This window comes from Camponotus floridanus, unplaced genomic scaffold, assembly GCF_003227725.1.
Source record: "Camponotus floridanus strain SB8 unplaced genomic scaffold, Cflo_v7.5 scaffold37, whole genome shotgun sequence".
Taxonomy (NCBI): Eukaryota; Metazoa; Arthropoda; class Insecta; order Hymenoptera; family Formicidae; genus Camponotus; species Camponotus floridanus.
Window position 1 is genome coordinate 1611247 of NW_020229514.1, and position 19813 is coordinate 1631059.

Below are 19813 nucleotides of genomic sequence, written 5' to 3' on the forward strand. Positions count from 1 at the left end.
CCCACGGAAATAACGACGGTACTGTAAATCGAGTATGTTTGTCAGCAATGGCTGACGACGGTTATCAAAGTCAGTCTTTCATTATCTCTCTCTATTTTTCTTATATTATATACCGGCTATTTTATCCGACATTTATACTTTTAAGTAGAATCTCTAATGTACGTTAGATCGAGATTAAGAAATTTTTTTGCATCGCGAACAATGCTAGGAAGTAATTTTCTGTGTAATTAAGTTTTTAGTCTTTATCGTTGTTTACGTAACAATCACGAAAAAACCCGGGAATCCATGGGACCATCTAACAAATTGAGAAACAATGACTAAGTTGCTTAATAATGTCATTTGTAATGTACCTGTCTTATTTGAGTCGTTTCATTATATTTTTTTTTACCTTTTGATCATTTTTTTATTTTCTTTTATCTTAATTTCCCGTCTGATAAATCGTGTAAATTTTTTAAAATTGGAATTACATGTACCTTGCAATGTCTATTTCAGAATATCGATTGCGAAAACTCGAAGGACTCTTTTGGAATCGAATATTTATGACGTAATATATTTCGCAACAATGCGCGTTTTACTCTTTCATATATGATCACCGCTATTTTTATATCTTTCTATCGTAGTACGCCTCCAAACCGTCTGTATTTTCAAGATTTAATTATATATGACCGCTATATGTTTTTTATAACAGATTAAGATTTAGACTCGACTAAAGACAAGCCTAAAAAGATTTTATCCTTAAGATTTAGACATCGATAAATATCGACGTATTTTCTAGGCAAAAGCAAAATTATCAGTAAATATTGAATTTTTAATAGTTTTTTTATTCCAAATCATTACAATTTAAATATAAGATATTATTTTTTATATAAACCCATATATAAATATCGATAGTAAATTTAAACTTTCTGCAAGTAAATTGTACATAAAAAAATGAGTATTTATTGTCACTTTTAGCCACTTGGAAATATCTGCAAAACACACGCGTTTCAAGAATTTCTAAAACATGATAGCTATGATAATCTTTTTTGTTGAATATAAATATTTGCGAAAAAATACATAGAAAGGTAAGAAAAAATATATAGAAAAGAAGAAAAATCACAATTCGTCAAAACACGTAGAATTTATTTGAAGCCACATTTTATTATTACAATTGAAAATTACTTACATAAATACACATTGCAATAATGTAATTCGGAATTCGATCTTATCCTTCGCCGATCGTTCGCGCGCAAAATATAAGGCCTTAAGGCTTGCGAAATTCCAGGAAATCTACTATGCGATTTCGCTCTTAAAGTTATCTTATTGTTATCTACAGAAGAAGGGATATATATATATATGAAACGAGGAGGTCCGGACGTGTATCTTGTATTTACATATACATTAAGTTGCAGAACGTAATTGCAATCGCGGTTATACATACGCACATACACACACACACACCCACATACATACATAGACACGCACGCACGCACAGACATGTAGATCGAATATACAATTAAAACTTTGGCGCGACCGACGGCGATGGAGGCAATTTCCCGAATTCGCCGAGACTAATTCCGTTATTTCGAATTTCGTCGCAGCAGGGATAAGAGATGTCGGCCTTAACGAGCTGCATCGCGTACGTGTACGATATAATGGCGGCGAATTTGGTGGAATTGCGGAGCGAGCGAACCGGGTCTGCATACAACCCATAAATTCGCTAATAATTAATAAAAAGCGCGGCGAAGCGGCCGCTGTGGCGTAATGCATGCGAGAGAGCTTGCCACGAACAAAAACAAAAAAAAAAGAGAGGAACGGGAGTGCGAGAGAATTAGTATCTTAAATTATATGCCACTAGGCAAGACGAAATCACACGCCATTACGGTGCTTCGCTATATGTTTACAACGACATAGAGCGATTATCTTCAAAAGTGCTGGAGATGTAAAAACTACATAGCAAAAGGATATAAATATTCATATATGCGTCATGGCCGAGCGGTATGTCAAACGAATGCTACAGGCGTAAATATTCAATACATAACGCTAGTTATTTATTCTTGAGAAAAATTCTACAAAAATTCGCTCATTTATAGTAGTACGTGTGTACTCGATCTGTATTTTTTTTCATTCTGAAATAACATTTTTAGAATACACAATTTATCATTTATATTTTGCATTTCATGTTTAAAATGCATTTCCATGTTTCGCTCGGCCACGATGCTATGAATCATATAAATAACAAATAATGTGATGACAAAAATGCACCGAAAATTCTATATCTATTGCATAAAAGCAAATGCGAAACGTCAAAGCGCCTTATTACATCGAATATTTCTGTACAAAAATAATTCGTCAGATTACAATCTACAACGAAGAAGTCGCGTATTTTTGATCCTTTGGGTTACAAGATTTTCGAGTGAGATGTTTCCAACGAGTATCCTGAAAGCAAAAATCCGTAAAGTTCGAAGCCTGTCCGATCCGCTTCTATCGTGCCCGCAAGAGTTTCCGCCGCAACTTTTGCAACGTCCTCTTTTTCAACCGAGGAGGAAAATACCAGCGCGATTCAGGATTTCTCGTTCAATTTGTGAATCACCGACAGCCGGAATACAATTTCGTTCGCTGAAAGAGAAAGCGCACGATATATAAGCTTCGTAGATTCGTAGATTATTTGATAAAAGTGACGTTATACATCGCACGAAAATATCCAGCAGATATTTGAATTGAGGCCGAATGAACAAAGATAGAAAAAAAACGGAAAAAAATTCTTTGGAAACATGCCAAGCTCGCGGACATTGATGAGATTTTTTTACAAGAAGGACAACACGATAACTTTTCACTTTCGTCAAATAATTTTTTCGAATAAAAGTGATTCTCTTATAAAAGGTTGTTTAATGTTATTTTTTAGATAATTATTTAATATATATAAAAATTTGAGATTATAAGTTTCTTTAACGGAATTTATTTAACATTATTAGCATGCAAAGCGCACGTTTTTGTGGAAAAAATTGACTTTTACTTTAATTATGATTTTGTACCATTATGAGCGCTCTCATAAACTTTTTAATAGCCGTAGGAAAATAATGCGAGATTTAATAAATTTAGAGAAGAACGTACGTGTGATTCCATTTACGTCTCGATGCCGTTGAAAGTTTCCATGTCATGCATGGCATCATCCTGATTTTTCGTCTTGGGCATGAATAAGCATCGATAGATCAGGGCCGAGATTATGGCGCCTCCGATCGGTCCCAGCCAGTATACCCAATGATTTTCAAAGTCATTATTCCAGACCGCTGGTCCGAATGATCTGGCGGGGTTGAGACTACAGCCAGTGTAAGGGGCAAAAGCCAAAGCAAGCATGGTGATGCAGAAGCCGAATTTTATCGCTATCGTCTCGGTGTTTTTCGCGTTTCGCGAATCCCAAACTGCGCAGGCGAAGAAGACAAATACCCCCGTGGCTAAAGCTTCGACTGCGACTCCATGAGCGGGATGTAAGTGTGAATCAATTCTCGTCACACAGAAGGATTCGTTTGGCTTTGAGTATAATAAATCTTGCGGCGTTGTCATCTGTAATTAATATATTAAAAAAAGAGTAAAAAATATTAATATTATGGCGAATACTAAGTTGATCAATGTTTTTCAAAAGCTATCGTGAAGTGCGATCTATGAAACATTTAATTTATTTATTGAAAGATTAAGCAATCACGAGCACATGTAGGTAATTTTTAGGAACAAACTAAAGAGAGGGTTTAAGTAATTTTAATATTGTAACTCTATTGTAACATAATTTTTACTTATAACGCGTTATAAAAGCACGAATATACATCGATATTAATATCGATATAATTATCTTATAATTCGAATGTCTTTCGTAATCTTAAAGTAAATGAATATATGCATATTTATTGACCTTTAATAAACCGTAACCTATCAGGCTACCCAAACATTGTGCAATGATGTAGAATCCGGCCATCAGGAGAGACGTATTGCCGAGAATTACAGTAGCGGCTGTAATAGCTGGATTAACATGAGCGCCGCTGATATGGCCAAAACACTGAAAAAAGAGAGCAAACAAGCAGCATTTAACCGACGATAAGATTCGATAACATTGCATCTCGGCGCCCGACTTAATGCTAGTTTTATATATTTTTGTCAGATATATTTTCTTCGCAAGATATATTATTAAAAGCAGGAGAGATCGAAATATATAAAATATATAAAATATATGAACAAATAAAAAATAATATAAATGCTGCAATCGTATTATTCTTAAGATTAATACGCGTTAATGGTCAATCTAAATCACGTAAATAATTTATACCTGTACTGCGATCATGACAGCAAAACCGAAAGCGAGGCCGATTTGTAAAGGTGTCGGCGTCGTACCTAAACTGCCCACGCATGCTGTGCATCCCAGAAAGACCAGGAGTGCCGTTCCGATTAATTCTGCCAGAACGGCCAGCAACTTGTCCCATAACGTGCTGCCTTCCTCCACCTTCTTCAACCCTGAATTATATATAGACATTTCCATCTTTAACATATCATCAATTTATATGCGGTATCAACGCGTTGCTGCTTTTTATCCGTTGCCGTGATAAATCTCTCTAGACGTTTGTCATACATTTTTAACATCGTGTATAACGAAGGCGAAGGAAGAAGAGAGAAAGCAAACTTGTACGAGCATTTCGTGATTAACTTAAATGCTAAATCTTTATTTATTTAATATTTATATCGTTCACATAAATACATATAATAAAAAAATTCCTATAAGTAATAACAGTTTATTAATTTACAATACATGGTATATTATAGTAGTTTATAACTTACAATATATGATTATACGAAATATAAAATTTGAAAATGGCGTTTTATGGAGCAGGAAAAGTAAAGCGCGTTACGTGAATAATTTATAAAATTATCGCGACGAAGATAAAACGCAGCTTTACGTTATCATTTTGTCGAGAAGGCCACTCGAGATTGCTGTCACTCTCGTACTTTTATGAAAAGGTATGAAAATTTGCGCTCTCATATCTTTACCGATTTTCAGTATTTAATTAAAAAGCGATTATCATGCACGAACGAACAGAGCAAAGTATACATTTTTAGTTCTGCGCATTAAACGAATCAAAGTCAGCCAGATTAAATGAATATAATTGAGAAAAATCAAGAGGCTCAAGGTGTGCTCCCGTTGAATGTAGTCGTAACGATGCTCGCTTTGTTTTCAAAGATAATGTGTATATAATGACGACATACGTGCACACATGTATTTAAATTGTCATCGCTTGTGATTTATGCACGAAGATTTCCGGAATCCTTAGTGTAAGAGAGAAAAAAAAGATAATGAGAGCTGATTCAACAGACTCTACATCTTTTTTTTTTAAAGATTCCGTAAAACATATTAAAGCCAAAGATTATGCAAGATTATGCTAATTTGTTAATGTCGTATTTGAAAACTTGAAAGGAATACTAGAATATCATCATCCTTTCGAAATTGTTCAGAAAAAAAGATCAGTTTTCCTTTTTATATCTGCAATTTACGACGTTTTTATATCAGAATTTTATTCATGGATATATATGTTAAAAGATGATTGTTCTTCGATGAATTTCAAAAGTAAAATGTGCTCGGTACAGAAGTGTTTTTAGATCGACAGGCAGGATAAACTTGGACTGTTACTTTGTTGTAAACTTTCGAGTATAGAAACTTTGTTCGCTCTACGTCGAATATGATTACCATCGGTATAAACCTAAGATAGAGGAGGGAGGCAACATTGAATTTACATGAAAGCACATCGGTGAAGTTATGCACATCGTAAGTCGAGCGGCTCTAGCGTTGTTAAGGATGCTGGACTTCGATAAGTATTTTCCATTCTTGAATATCGAAGCACTTTGCATTCCTTCTTTTTGACAGGATGGCATAGTTTCCTTCCATGTATATATCCGCATTAAATTTTCTCGATGTAATTCTCGCGAAAGCTCGCTCTATAAAATTTTCACGAGAGTGCTTGTAAAATTTTTGCCCGAGGCCGAAAGTTGAAGCAAATTACAACTAAATTAAACTATGTCCTTTGAACTTAACTATCGTAATGCCCATTATTTTCGCATTACTTTACTACGCAACTTTCATTTATTTCATTCTACATAATTTACTCCAACTTTGAAATACAAAAATTAAGTTATATCCATAGAAAATGAATTCAATTCTCTCTTTCTCTTTCTTTCCCACTTTCCATCTATTTATATCTTTCTGCGCGCAATATTATAATGATATATGTTACAATGATAACGATATATGAAATATAAGATAAAAATTAAATATAAGATAAAATATTAAATGATTTGAACAAATTTATAAATGATAAGGATATATGAAATATGTCCTTATCATTTATATATTTGTTCAAATCATTTAATATATTTATCTCATATTGAGTAATGCAATCTCGAGTCAATATTTAGTATTTCAGACGCCAGCGAGAATGACGACTAAGTAATCAGTGCTGTCAAAGATCATGGCTTTGTGACATTTCTTCTCGTTCTATGCAGCATTGATAAAATTTTGCAATTATTTATCGGAATATTATTAACATGATGAATAAGAATCGTTGAAAATATTAAATTATGAATTTTATTATTGAACATATTTCATTGATCGCACAGTTGATAATTCATTCAATATAATGCGTAATAATAAATGATTTAGTTGTATATTATATTATATTTATGCGAAAATTATTTTACATTTTTTTCCGATACTTTTCATTTCGCACAATTTCCATCTTGGCTTATTGTCGACATAGAAAAAAGATAAATCAATTAAATAATTGTATTTTTTTACTTTGTTTTATAATTAATTTGATTAGAATTGTTTTGAAACTTTATTCTCCATGCTACTGCGTATAATATAAAATTATTTAATCTTTAATCGGTTCAGGCGAGAAGAAAACCAATATTAACTCTTTATCTACTATATGTGAATCAATTTCATTGAAATATATACTTGCATTTTTATCATTAGGCAGATTAGCTATAATTAATTTGCATAACAGTAATCTCCACTATGTTACTATCTTCAAAAATATTTAAAATTGACGCAAAAATGAAAATTATTACTACAATATAACACTTTCTCATGCATAATTATTATATTTCAAAAATTGCCTTTTTCACAGAATTAAAAAAAAAAAGAGTTAAGTAAAGAAATGCGTAAAGTTGCGATAAAATATACAAACTGTTATCCTGCTTTGAGACACAAATAAAATGTGCATAAATTTGTACTTGTTGCGCGTTACATTTGCACAATTCGCGTTCCCCGAATGAATCATTGAAACGCGCTCTCCCGATTTTCATTCATACGATATTCATAACTTTACGCATGCCAATATCCTTTGGCTGTAATCACGTTTATACATTTACATATGCGTTCGCGCTTTTGAGCTACGCATAGAGATGCCAGAGCACGTTTACTCTAGAATTACGATCGAGTCGTCGTGATTAACCGTGTGTCGCACGGATATAATTAGAAGCTAGCACGTGTCACGTATGGTTTCCATTAGCGTACAAGCTTAGGGTGACATAGAGCGAGACTGATAGCGATCAGTCATCGACATTCGCGGATTAACTGGATTTCGATACGATGACGGGAACGCAAAGCGACGTACTCGAAGCCGTTCAAAGTCGTGTGTTTATCTTCTCAAAGGCGGACATTCTCCATTCCCGGACATCATATCGATTGCGAAAGTATATAACAAGCATGTAATAAGTACTTGATGTATATTTGATATGTTATAAGTATTTGACGACACGAGGTACATAAAAGTCGAGAGCGGATCAGATATGAGTTGCCATTTTGAAAGTAAAAGCTATTACGAAGGTAATTATTGCGAAACCTAATTATCTAATTCTAATAATTAGGGAAAAATGAAAATTGCACGTCACGCCACAAAATAATTATGCTTGAAAATTTATAGAAAATTTATAGAAGGACATTTTTATGACACAAAGAGATACCGTATATGCGTATTCTTTTTTTTACATTTGATGGGTGATAAATATTATCAGATAAATTGTACGAAAAAATTTCACATTTTCTATTCATTCCTTTTTTTAATTATTCGTTCAAGATTTTGAAAGAAAATAATTCGACGGTTTCGTGAAACCCGGCCGCAGGACAACTAATCGACGAAAAGAAATTGGAACGCGTGTACGGCTTGAGCTCTCTTAACATTTCGTTAATTTATCGCCGCTTTAATGATCCGGTGGTCGTAAACACGACAAAGTACTGGCGGAATAAAGTGTAGAAAGCCATTGCGCGCGTGTTGTGCATTAGGGCCAAGTGGGTAAAACGCATGCGAGACTGCGCCGAAACACGGCACGTATGTATAACGCAGGATTCAAAAAAAAAAAAAAGGAAAGGATCTTACATCTTCACTGTCGAGATGCGCACTTTCCAAGTTGCGCGTAACTTGAACGCGATATCTCTAATTAAAAAAATCAAAGCTCAGGAGAACGGAGGCTGCGGATAATTAGCAAGAAAGTGCCGGAGCGTAATTGCAGACCGAGAAAGTAATCGACGATTATAATTGCCGAGTGAAATGTCTCGTATTTCTTTATATGTATAATATAATCCTTTGCCCTCGCGATAACTTTTTCTTTTTCTTTTTTTTCATTTCCTTTCGTTCTTTTCTTTCTATTCATGCGATCTATCGAGGAGAAAGGAGAGGGAGGAGTTCGGATCGAGAAAGCGATGCTCCTCGTCGATGCACTTTCATTGATGCACCATCTATAGTATCCCGCAAACAAATCTGAATTAATGCCCATCGCTTTTAACGTCTTTCTCTCTCTCTTTGGAAAATTCCCATCGATATATACCGACCACGGCACGTATACCAGCTATCGATAGCGTATGAAAAGATAACAGGAATCTATCGTATCTATCGTATATGATTCGTGACTGAATTGATAAAGTAGCAAAACGTATTTCGCGCGTGTATATTGAAATATCCCGCGTATTTTTATATTATTTTTATACGAATCACTCGTAATATATATTGCCAAAGGTAATATATATTAAGGTTCGGATTACATATCAAAAGTAAAACGATATATTTAATTAATTTGATAACGATAATATTGAAATTCGTTGTAATTTAATAATCAATCATCGAGCTATCATCATTACTACGTGAATAATAAACTAATTATTATGGTGGAATTTTTTTATTGAATTACAACCGCAGGTTTACAAAGAAGCACGTTGCACGTGAATTTAAGTACGAAAATTTCTGTAATTAGCGAATCGCTTAATTTTTTGCAATTTGTGGTTAATTTTCCGCGCAATGCGCTTCATAACTAGATAGCGTACGCGAAAAAGGCAATTTACTTCGACAATTTAGTACGAGAAAGGTATTCTCTCTTTCTCTCGGTATGCCGCGAATTTCAACGATCCCTAATAACGACGATGTACACGGTGAAATTTCCATAAATCAGCTGCACCGAAAGGGTAGAAAGCCAGTTTTTGTCGTAACGCACCTTGCAACGTGCGATGACGAGCGATAAAGTATGCTTCGCGTTAATTCCCGACGCCTGTTTCTTCGTTACTGTAAGAATTTCGAAAGAAAAACACACTTACGACAAACCCGAGACTCTTTGTAATTTAAAAATAACTTTTATCCTAGCGATACATTATGCCATAATTTATATTCCTAATGATATATATGTCACAATGTGTGCGTATGTCACTACGGACAGCGAAACAATATTTGATCAACTCGTTTGATCAACTAGTCGTGATCGATATTAATAAAACGATAAGATAACGTCGACGAATCATTAATTACCTTTCTCAGTAAAAAATTACACGTTTGAGATGAATACACAATTGTTCGTTTAATAATTTTTTCGATAATTCTCGCGTATCAGATGCTTCGATATAACATCAAATACTGACTCGTAACATAATTTTTATTTTTTAACCTGTGAAAAAATATTATTTATATTTAATTATATTTTTATAACTCGCGAAGAAATATTATTCCTTTCATCATAATATTTATGATAATTTCGACGTGATAAACTCAAGTATAAAATATATATCGCATCGATTATTCTAATTACTAATTCCATTACATGCCGTTGACTCTGTTAATTAACCAATGTTAATAAACCTCGTGAACTTTAGCAAAAGTTACGCGCGATCGTATCCGTCCCCGTAATTACAATTCGCAATGCGCTCGTATTATAGAGATCGATAAGAGTAAGACGTCTCGCCAATTACTATAATTGGCTTTCATTTCACCCGTTAATGGAATGAATCTGTTGAACTTTGGTCAGGAATCAAATGTAAAGTTGGCCGACGTGAAAATAACACCTTCATTCCACGTGACATGACACGTTGCTCTCACGCATGTTCGTTATTATTCCGTGTGAAAGCATCGAGGATCCTCTGACATTTGCTAATCACCTGTCAGCCAGATGAGAATGTCCGAACATCCGTTACATAATACACGGAATATGCGTCTTCGATTTGTGTAACGCGGTTTTATCGCAAACAACACCTTTCGCGTGAAATAATGCTCGGCTATGAAATACGATGCAGAATGATATCTTAGCGAATCACGTGAAATATACAACCGGCTACGTATGATTTGCAACGATTTGTCGTTACATGATCTCCGATACGATCTTCCCGCGAATCTACGATATCGAGCGAATGTAATTTCCACGAGCACGCAAGAGCGTTCTTTAAAATGTGAGCCGGTTATTTCTCGAGACAACTGAAATCACGTATCTCTCTTGAAAAATAAAAAAAAGTATTACATCGATCTTATATATTTTCCAGGTAATTGTTTCGATAAAATTGCGCGAGCTTCTTCAAAATTACATTTACATCATTTACGTGTTTTGAAATATTATTTCTTGAAATATAAAATTAAGAAAAAGTAAATATTTTCCCATGAAGTAAACTGAAAAGAAAGAAATAGCTGCAAGACATGTGTAAGCTTTGATTTATTTCAAGAATCATCAACACATCATTCACTTGTTCCGAAAAGCAAAGATAAATTTATCTGCCTTAAATCATCCATGTTTAATCTGTGTTTAGTTTCACCCAACATTTTCGCGAATACAGGAATATCGTCGAAATGTAAGGCTTTTAGGTAAAGTTGATGAAAAGTTACGAAAAGCGTGCACACGTGAAAATATTCAAGTATTTGCTTTTTTCTTATAAATAAGGATAGAAGACTCGCAGAAAATATTATACAAGCCACTCGAACATATAATCCACATTTCCACATCTCTCGTGCAACGGATGCAACCGATCCTCTGAATATGAATTATAGAAAATGGGTTAGTAAGAGCATGGCAAAGAGAAATTCTCGGCTCGTGTTGAGAGGATGCAACGCCAATCTTCGATTAACTATCGTGAACAGAGATGCATGAAAGCACAGCGATGCGCAAAAGCACACACACACACAAACGCGCTTTTCTCCATCGTTCACTTTTCTCGGGTTTTTGCTTACTCTGCTATAAAAAAAAATTAAACGAACGGCGCGCTTCTAATCGTGTAATCTTGCAGGTGAATTTAATGTAAAAACATTTTCCCTCGCGAGGAAAAGTGCTTGATATTTTTCGTTTACGAGAACTCTACTACGTTGTAATATCTGTCTTGTAATATCTGGAAAATCACTGAATTCGATTATTCCCGGTAAATCTTCATACGTTGTCAATTACTCACTTTTGCGCTTTTTGCGAGAGAACGATTTGCGATGATCGATTATTACATGCATAATTACACGCGCTCTGATATAACGTATTACTGATTACACTACATCGTAACGATTTGCATAGTCGATTAGATTCGCGATGGAATGATGTCGAAAGTAATTTCATCCATTCGATGCGTTGCATAAAAACAATTTCTCAATAAGCGCCGGAAATGTAAAACACTATCGAAACACGCGTGATGAATACGTGATGGGATTTCTGACACATTCTCGAATACTCGTAGAATGCAAATCAAAATTATTTGACCGGTATCATTAATGTTACACTGCGAATAAATTGAGAGATTGCGTTTGAGAACTTAATCTTATTTTTAGATATATTTATTAATTTATTATCAAAATTACAAATTCATAATTTTTTATTCCAAATTTAAAAAATATTTTTATCATCTGTATGAGATATATTTTTATCGTACCTCAATATTTTTACATATCCATGGATATCTATAACTGATTTTTTTTATTATATATTTTTTATTAGATTTTATTATATTATTATATTTTTATTATATTTTTTTATTATTTTATTCGCTAAATAATTAAATTATAGATTCAGATATTTTCAGGAAATATTTTTTGTATCTATTATATATAACATTACGATTACGACTGAGCATTGCATCTTGCAATTACGATAAGTATTGCTTAGCGTGATACAGTAATATTTGTGCAGGTTATATCATCATATGTGGAATGCGTTATGTCGGCCGTATGTTATAATGAAGCACATGAAAGATACGTATCAGGAATGTTATAAGCTTGCGGAGAAATAAGGCTCATAATGCAGACTTATCTTCATCTATTTATCTACATAATTTGAGGTACAAAATGTTAGAATGCATCTAGTCTATAAGTAATGTATCATAAAAACAAAATAAAAAAACTTTCGATTTGTTTCTCGTATATAATAATTATTGTCAAGAATCAAGTCGATCGATATGCAATTCCAAAATGCACATTTTGGAAGATAAAAAGATACCTTTTTTATTATTGACATACAATTCTTGATCGTCGACAACTTAATCTACTTCTTTTTCGAACTGTGTAATTGATTATAATTTATAATTTATAATGCGTAGCATATATAGCATAAAATAAAATGCACGGGTTTACTGACCACTGAGAATCTTATCTCTATAGTTACATCATTACGTGTCTGCAAAAGTACTTCCCTATTTCGCAAGAGTCAGCGGAAAAAGTACACGGTAGTCTTTTTCTGTGTACCCGGAATACGCAGTCAAGAGTATAACGTTGCGTACCGTTGCTGCAAGTATGACAGTGGGTCAAGTTCGCGATGTGAATGGCCGGAGTACGCTGACTGTCGAGCCAGACTCGCGAGACGTATCGATACTATCTTTCTTCCGTCATCGGCGCCGTCTCAATTTGTAGTAGCAACCGAGAAAGAGATTAATTTTGCATACGTATTCGCTACCGAACTATTCGAATTCCTACCCTTTCGAATTTTCATTCTCGAAATTTTATCACGAGAAGCCGTGCTTCGGGATATGAAACATACCTTCTCTAATGTGAAGCTTCGAACACGATGAAAATGTGTATAAAACGCTTATATAATGAATATGTTATGAATTATGAGAGAACATTTCTTGAAGTTTCGAGATTGTTAAATGCTACAAAAATATTTCAATTAATATTACAATTATAATATTGATTGTAATTATATATTAATACTTTGACACATTACGATATTTATGAAATTTAACTTACAAGGCTTTTGGTCTATGTGTGTTACTTATTAATTATTTTTATCTTAACATTTATTAATTGTAATGACATATAATATCAATCAATTATGTAACGTGATATATTTTTATTATATTAATTTTTATATTTCTATATTAATATTAATTTATTATTCTCTCGAGTTAATGCATATCTTGGAAACTCATTTCGAAAATATTTATGACGGGAGAAATAGGCGGATAAATAATAATAAGATAGCGTTATATTGCAATACAAAAGGCTATTGTCTCGTCTTTGATTGCATTCCCACCATTTGACATTTTAGTTTCTACTTGCTATATCGTTGCACATATCGTGATGGAAGCGGAGCACCTTCGTGAGACCGGATACGAAGGAAGTATCAGTAAATTACGCGATTGTCACGATAAATCGTTACCAGAAAGAGTGAAATTCTGGATTTTCTAAAACTCGAGAATATCGCGATGTACTAAATTTTCTCAAAGGAACACTTGTTCGATTTACAGTAGGGTCCCCTATCTGGCAATAATTATGTCTTCTCGAGAAACCGGAGCACAACTCCATTACGATAACATTAATTATGCGAATTTCTTAGATTTCGATAAACGTGAATTAAAAGATGCCAAAAATGTTATAAATACAATAAAAAGTATATCGAAGAGATTATAATAGTCGAGAAAAAGAAGAAAGTTAATTATTTATTTTTCATTCGAGCGAGATTTATTCCCTGTGTCTGTAATAAAGTTGGAAACGTTTACAATTTTGTACCCATATATCTCATATTTCACTTTGTGTGTACTGTTCTTGTTACTAAATTTAAAAAGCAACATCGATTCCATTGATAATATTTTGCATTAACATAATTTGATCTGTCAACGATCTGTCAACAGACTAAACTTCTTTAAATGTTTGGCGGGACGACACATCGAGAAATTACTGCTGACATTGATGTATCCATACTATAAATATCTCGTATAATGACTTACATCAGAAATCTGCGTCGCATCGTGCATTTTTAGCGATAAAAGTGACGTAATATTTGTAGTGGAAATTTTTTACGAGGCGGTCACGTGTTTCTAAGTTTACGATTTTATTACGGAAATTGTAATATATAACATGATAACATGATGACATGATTATAAAATTGAAATATATAACATGATAACATGAAAACATGATGACATGATTATATTGAAAAATATTATTTAAAACACATTTTTCTCTCTCTCAAAATTTCATCTTGATTTAAAAAAAAAAATTATTTATGAAATTTTTTAATAATATTTTCAGGATTTTTGTTTTCACAATCAATTTACGAATGCAAATGAATATTTGTGAGCTTGTAACAAATTTCGAAACAAGTATTCAAAGTACTTACATTAACGTGGCATGAACAAGTTTCTAATTACTTACAATATTCTAGAATGAGATAGAGATTATGAGATGATACGTGACCCGAATCCTAATATTTGTTCTTCGCGTAACTCTTCGTGTGCTATATTAAATTCAAATTAATTCCCGGAGACTATCGCGTGTATATCCACGATTATAAATCGCGATCGCGGGTGAAAGTGCACACAAATAATTCAGTATTCCGCGTACGATATCCATTTCTCTAGATTTTCTCAGGGAGATACAGTCCACAAAAAGTCATTGGGGAATAATCAATTCCTCTCACCTACATTTCCTTTTTTTCTCAGTCGTTTATCGAATCTAAGACTTTCACGAGACGCATTGTAAGGACGTTTGACGGAAATGATGCTTCTAATTAATTAACACCTCACGACGTAGATACTCTGCTCCGCTCTATAACAAGCTAGAGGGGCTAAAACAGAAGATCGAGTCGCCTGAATTAAGATCTCAAATCGCATTATTTTTCCGCACTGATAAAACGAAGGAAAAAAGAGCGGGAAGAAAAGCAGCTCGATGTTAAGCATACGCGTGTCCCGCTTTATAATTACCGTCTAATTTCATTAGACTCTTCGCGTACGTGCCTCGTAAAAACGTCCGAGCAAACCGTGTTTCCTGATGCGATCGCATTATGCACTTTCTTTTTCCTAGAGAAACGACCGAAATACGCTCGTCAAAAGAAACAATCCGCTTTCTAGATCAAACGGCGAGACGCCGATCGGAAACTCTCGCTATGATAGCTAAAACTACTGTAAACTCTTATGCATTTTAATGAAAAAAAAGATTGCACTTGATAATTCAAGTAAATGTAATCTATAAAATGTAATAATGATTAGAATATTGATCTAAGAGGAAAGGGATTTTACCCATAAATTATATCCTGGAAGATATCCATATTAGATTAGATAGTATAATCAATTTCGCGAAGTCACGTGCTCGAAACGTGCATTGAACATTTTTTCCCCGATGCGAAAACATCGTTCGCATAATAAATGGCCGGGGCGACTTGAGATGATGTTATCCCCAAGCGCGAAAACTTATCTAATTTTCCTAATTTTCTCGTATCAAGAATGCCGCTGATACGGCGAAATGTGCTTCAGGAATGCAAAGGGGAGAAAGGGAGAAATTTCCCTCGGAGTCTCGCAAATCCGATTTCCGACCCAATTTTCAGATCGGGGAATACTCGTAGAGCATCGCTTAGCATGCGCTCGGTATAATGCAACCTCCGCTTTCTTCTTTCTTTCACCGAGAAAACCGGCGCGAGGAATATTCTGGCGAATAGGAGGTCGGTCGACTCGCGATAGCAGACGATTCCGTGAGTTTAAGGTCAATCTTGAAAGCAGGAACGAACGAACATTCGCGAGGCCTTTCCATTTTGTTACACGATCAATTCCTCCTATGAAACTTTGCCGAAATGACTTCTCTCTGTACGTTCCTTTTTTCCCGAATAGCCGAGAAACTTTCATTGCAGAATCTCAAATTATATATATGTGTATGTTCATACATATGAACAAAAGAATAAAAATGATAAAAGTTTTATATCTTTCCAATATTCTCCTTAAATTCTCTCAGAACTATCATTTTGACAATCACAGATACCAAAAAATAAAATTAAGACGAACAAATACCGTTCCTTATAATCGCTGCATGATCGGATGATCTCGAATTAAAAGATCTAGATATATATTTTCGTGCGGAAATAGCTGCAAAGTTTCATATTCTAATGGAGCGATATCTCTATGAATTATAACGAAATTCGTCCCAAATGGTTTTACAGACAGGAAAATTTGTCATTTTAGCAAATTAGAGATTATATCATTATTCACTTGCTCGCGTTGATATTTTTCAGTGCGTTTTAGTATTTTTTTAAATTTCTGCAAACTATGTCACGATAAAATCGAGATAAAATCGGATTACCCAATTTCGATTAACTCTATAATTCTGTACAAAAATGAATTATGATTTAACGCGAAATTTGTTTTAAAAAATTGAAAGTCGACTCGTTTTTTAAAAAAAAGAGAAATGTGCGTAAAAATTTGAGCCATAGAAAGAAATTAACAATTTTTGCACGAAAATTCTCCCAAACGATCAATTTCTATTAAATATACTTGTCAACTATTTTTAATTTGCATTTGATTTTCGAGATATGAGTCTCTTAAAAACAGTACATCTCTCTTTTTCGAAACCATTTTTTATTCCGTTATAATTACACCATTAATTAATACTCACAGGGTGCCTTCAACTTTTCCTTAGCCGATTGTAAGCTGCTAGATCTTAGGGTGATACCGATGCTCTTAGATTTTCCAGAATTATCATTCGGTGAAGATATCATCGATACACCATTTTGCTCCATGTCGATTCAATTAAACGGTCACTGAAAGTATAAATCACAATTGATTATCACGAGTTTTTCATTTGAGTTGCGACAATAAACTGCGCAAATTATTTTTATGATTCTTATATGATGACTTTCTTATATGAAGAAATTGTAGTGGAAAAATGGGCACAATAAGTTTACAATAGATATATTTTCTTCTCGTTATCTTATCAATTCCTACTGCACTTTGAAATGATTTGTTACTTTTGCTGTAATAAGTTGTCGTATAATTGTAATAAATTCCGATAAAACTAATATAAACTGGCCATTTATAAATATTTTAGATTCTAATAATTTTTGGTAAAATTCGCTGACAAATGTTAATAATATTTTTGATGAAATCTGCTCGTTAAAATTGACAATTCGCAAAATGAAAAGACCGATTCTTGACATACTTTGATTGACTTTGCGACCTAGAATATCTGCGATAAACAGACATAATCGATAATAATATCGATATCTTATACAATTAGTCGAAATTCGTTAGATCAAATAATGGAGTTATATCAACATATAAATAACAAACAAATGAGAAACTGAGTTCTCCGAGCTGTCAAACGAACTTGACATCCCGTGTAAGCGATTTAATCGTACGCTTCACGCCAGGCAATTGCACTTTGTTAATTAAATCTGTGATTTAGTACGCGTTTTATCGATCGATCGCGACTTGTCGTGACTCTGCGTTGAATACATCGCTGTACTCCTGATACTCTAGTTCACGTAATTTTTGTATCGATAAGTGTGCATTACGTGTAAAAGAAATATTAATTTTTTAATAACGTGGGCAAGAAAAAAACCAGTAGCCATTATCTAATTTTCCTTAATTTCTTAATATGTCTTTACTGCTTGATAATGATTTTCTCTCTTTTTCTATTATGCACACTTTCGATAATCTAATTTATACAATTTATGGAATTTGTTAAACCATTTGCATGCGTTTCCGCAGCGTCACATTGTATCTGTAATAACGTACACGGTACATGTTAATTTTAAATTACAAATATTGGGAGTTTTAAGGAAACAATTAGAACAAAAACATCGATGGCTGTTAATTAGCTAATTTTATTAAATCCATTTTCATTTTTTGACAAGATTAATTATCATAAATTACGCAATAACATTGTTTTTTAATCGATATGCTTTGCAATTTAGAAGCGTACTAGAAGACTCTAGTTTTCGTTTATTTAACTTGAAGGGTTTTAACATGACTAATATTAGCCGACGAAAAGAAGTATACATAAATAGCATTTTAAAATAAATTTCTTTGTACTTAGCACAGCATGTTATTCTTATCGATCGCACAAAAATCGGGAAAATTTTCGTTTACAATATTCGAAAGAGGAAGTCACTGATTTCCGATTTTTCATGCCACGAAGAAAGATTTCTTACCCCGAAGAGAACGAGTTGGCAGCTGCAACGTTACACAAACTTTAACACGACCTCGCTCGAAGGCCCGATCGTTAATGAATCATCAAGAAATTCGCACGAACGATCGGCACATCGGCAGAAAACAAACGTGCCGCGGCTATTGTTGTTTATCCACGTCTTGTCTTTTATTGTCGAGTGGTTTCGAGGAGACTGAATCGTTTCGCGACTCGCGTTCACCTCTATATGTAGAAAACCCTCCACTGTGCCAACGGCCGGTCGACCGTCACTCTCCCGTTACACGATGATGCCGTGTATTTCCGCACACGGCCGCGCGAAATGTACGTACCTGCCAAATTATTATCAAGACACCGCACGCGCGCACGCTCCCGATGTCGCTTCCGCGTCGGAAAATATTTACCATCGTACTCATTGTTGACGATTATCTCACGGTATCGTATGTGCAAAATCTACTGTTTGCTCATCGACCCAGATTTAACACGCTTTCTCTCTCTTTCTCTCCTTCTCTTTGTTAAAAACAAAAGAAGATCTTTCGGCAAATTAAAATACAACGGTGTAATTAAGGTGAAAGAAAGAAGGAGAGAGTATTTTTTCTTTAATGCATTTCAAATGGACATGAGAACCAAATTTTAACACGTATAAAGAATAGTTATTATGCAGAAACGTGCAGTAATATATATATATATATATATATATATATAATATATATATATATATATATATATATATATATAATATATATATATATATATATATATATATATATATTTTTTTTTTTTTAATATAATTAATTAAAACTTTAAAAATTACAGAGAAAATGCATGGCACATGACATCATTTATATATAAAATTTTATAGAAAATTATTTTTTATAATTTTTGATGAGAAATACTACACATGTACGATAGCAATATAATGAACTCTCTATGTATTATGTAAAATGTTGCCAAGAAATTATCTGATTGAGACTTAATCATCGACAAATAAACTTTAATTTCAGATGGAGAAATTACTGTTTTAATTAAATTTTTAATTAAATTATTATTTTAATGAAATTATTTCTGGTAAAAAAATGTGATGTTGTAATTATAATTTTAATATCTTTGAATATTTAATTAGTATTTTTTTCTTACTTAATGTATACAAGTTTTTTTTGAGGATGTTT

General features: G+C 33.5%; 1 protein-coding gene across 1 annotated transcript; it reads right to left on the reverse strand.

Annotated features, from left to right (window-relative positions):
* Window positions 1–1101: 1101 nt before the first annotated feature.
* On the reverse strand, window positions 1102–18863 carry LOC105251506 (aquaporin AQPcic). Its single transcript, XM_011258362.3, has 6 exons — window positions 18652–18863; window positions 17115–17259; window positions 4298–4482; window positions 3887–4030; window positions 3094–3543; window positions 1102–2598 (listed from the first exon to the last, which is right to left on the reverse strand). The coding sequence occupies exons 2-5, from the start codon at window positions 17236–17238 to the stop codon at window positions 3106–3108; spliced, it is 891 nt and encodes a 296-aa protein (XP_011256664.1). The 5' UTR covers window positions 17239–17259; window positions 18652–18863; the 3' UTR covers window positions 1102–2598; window positions 3094–3105.
* Between the last annotated feature and the right edge of the window lie 950 nt (window positions 18864–19813).

Bases quoted from the DNA above. Each gene is read 5' to 3' on its own strand.
- LOC105251506 (XM_011258362.3), bottom strand. From the start codon at position 17,238: ATGGAGCAAAATGGTGTATCGATGATATCTTCACCGAATGATAATTCT. The intron at 4,483-17,114 runs GTGAGTATTAAT...TATATAATTCAG, and splicing joins GGAAAAGTTGAAGGCACCCT to GGTTGAAGAAGGTGGAGGAA. The intron at 3,544-3,886 runs GTCAATAAATAT...TATTAATTACAG, and splicing joins TAGGTTACGGTTTATTAAAG to ATGACAACGCCGCAAGATTT.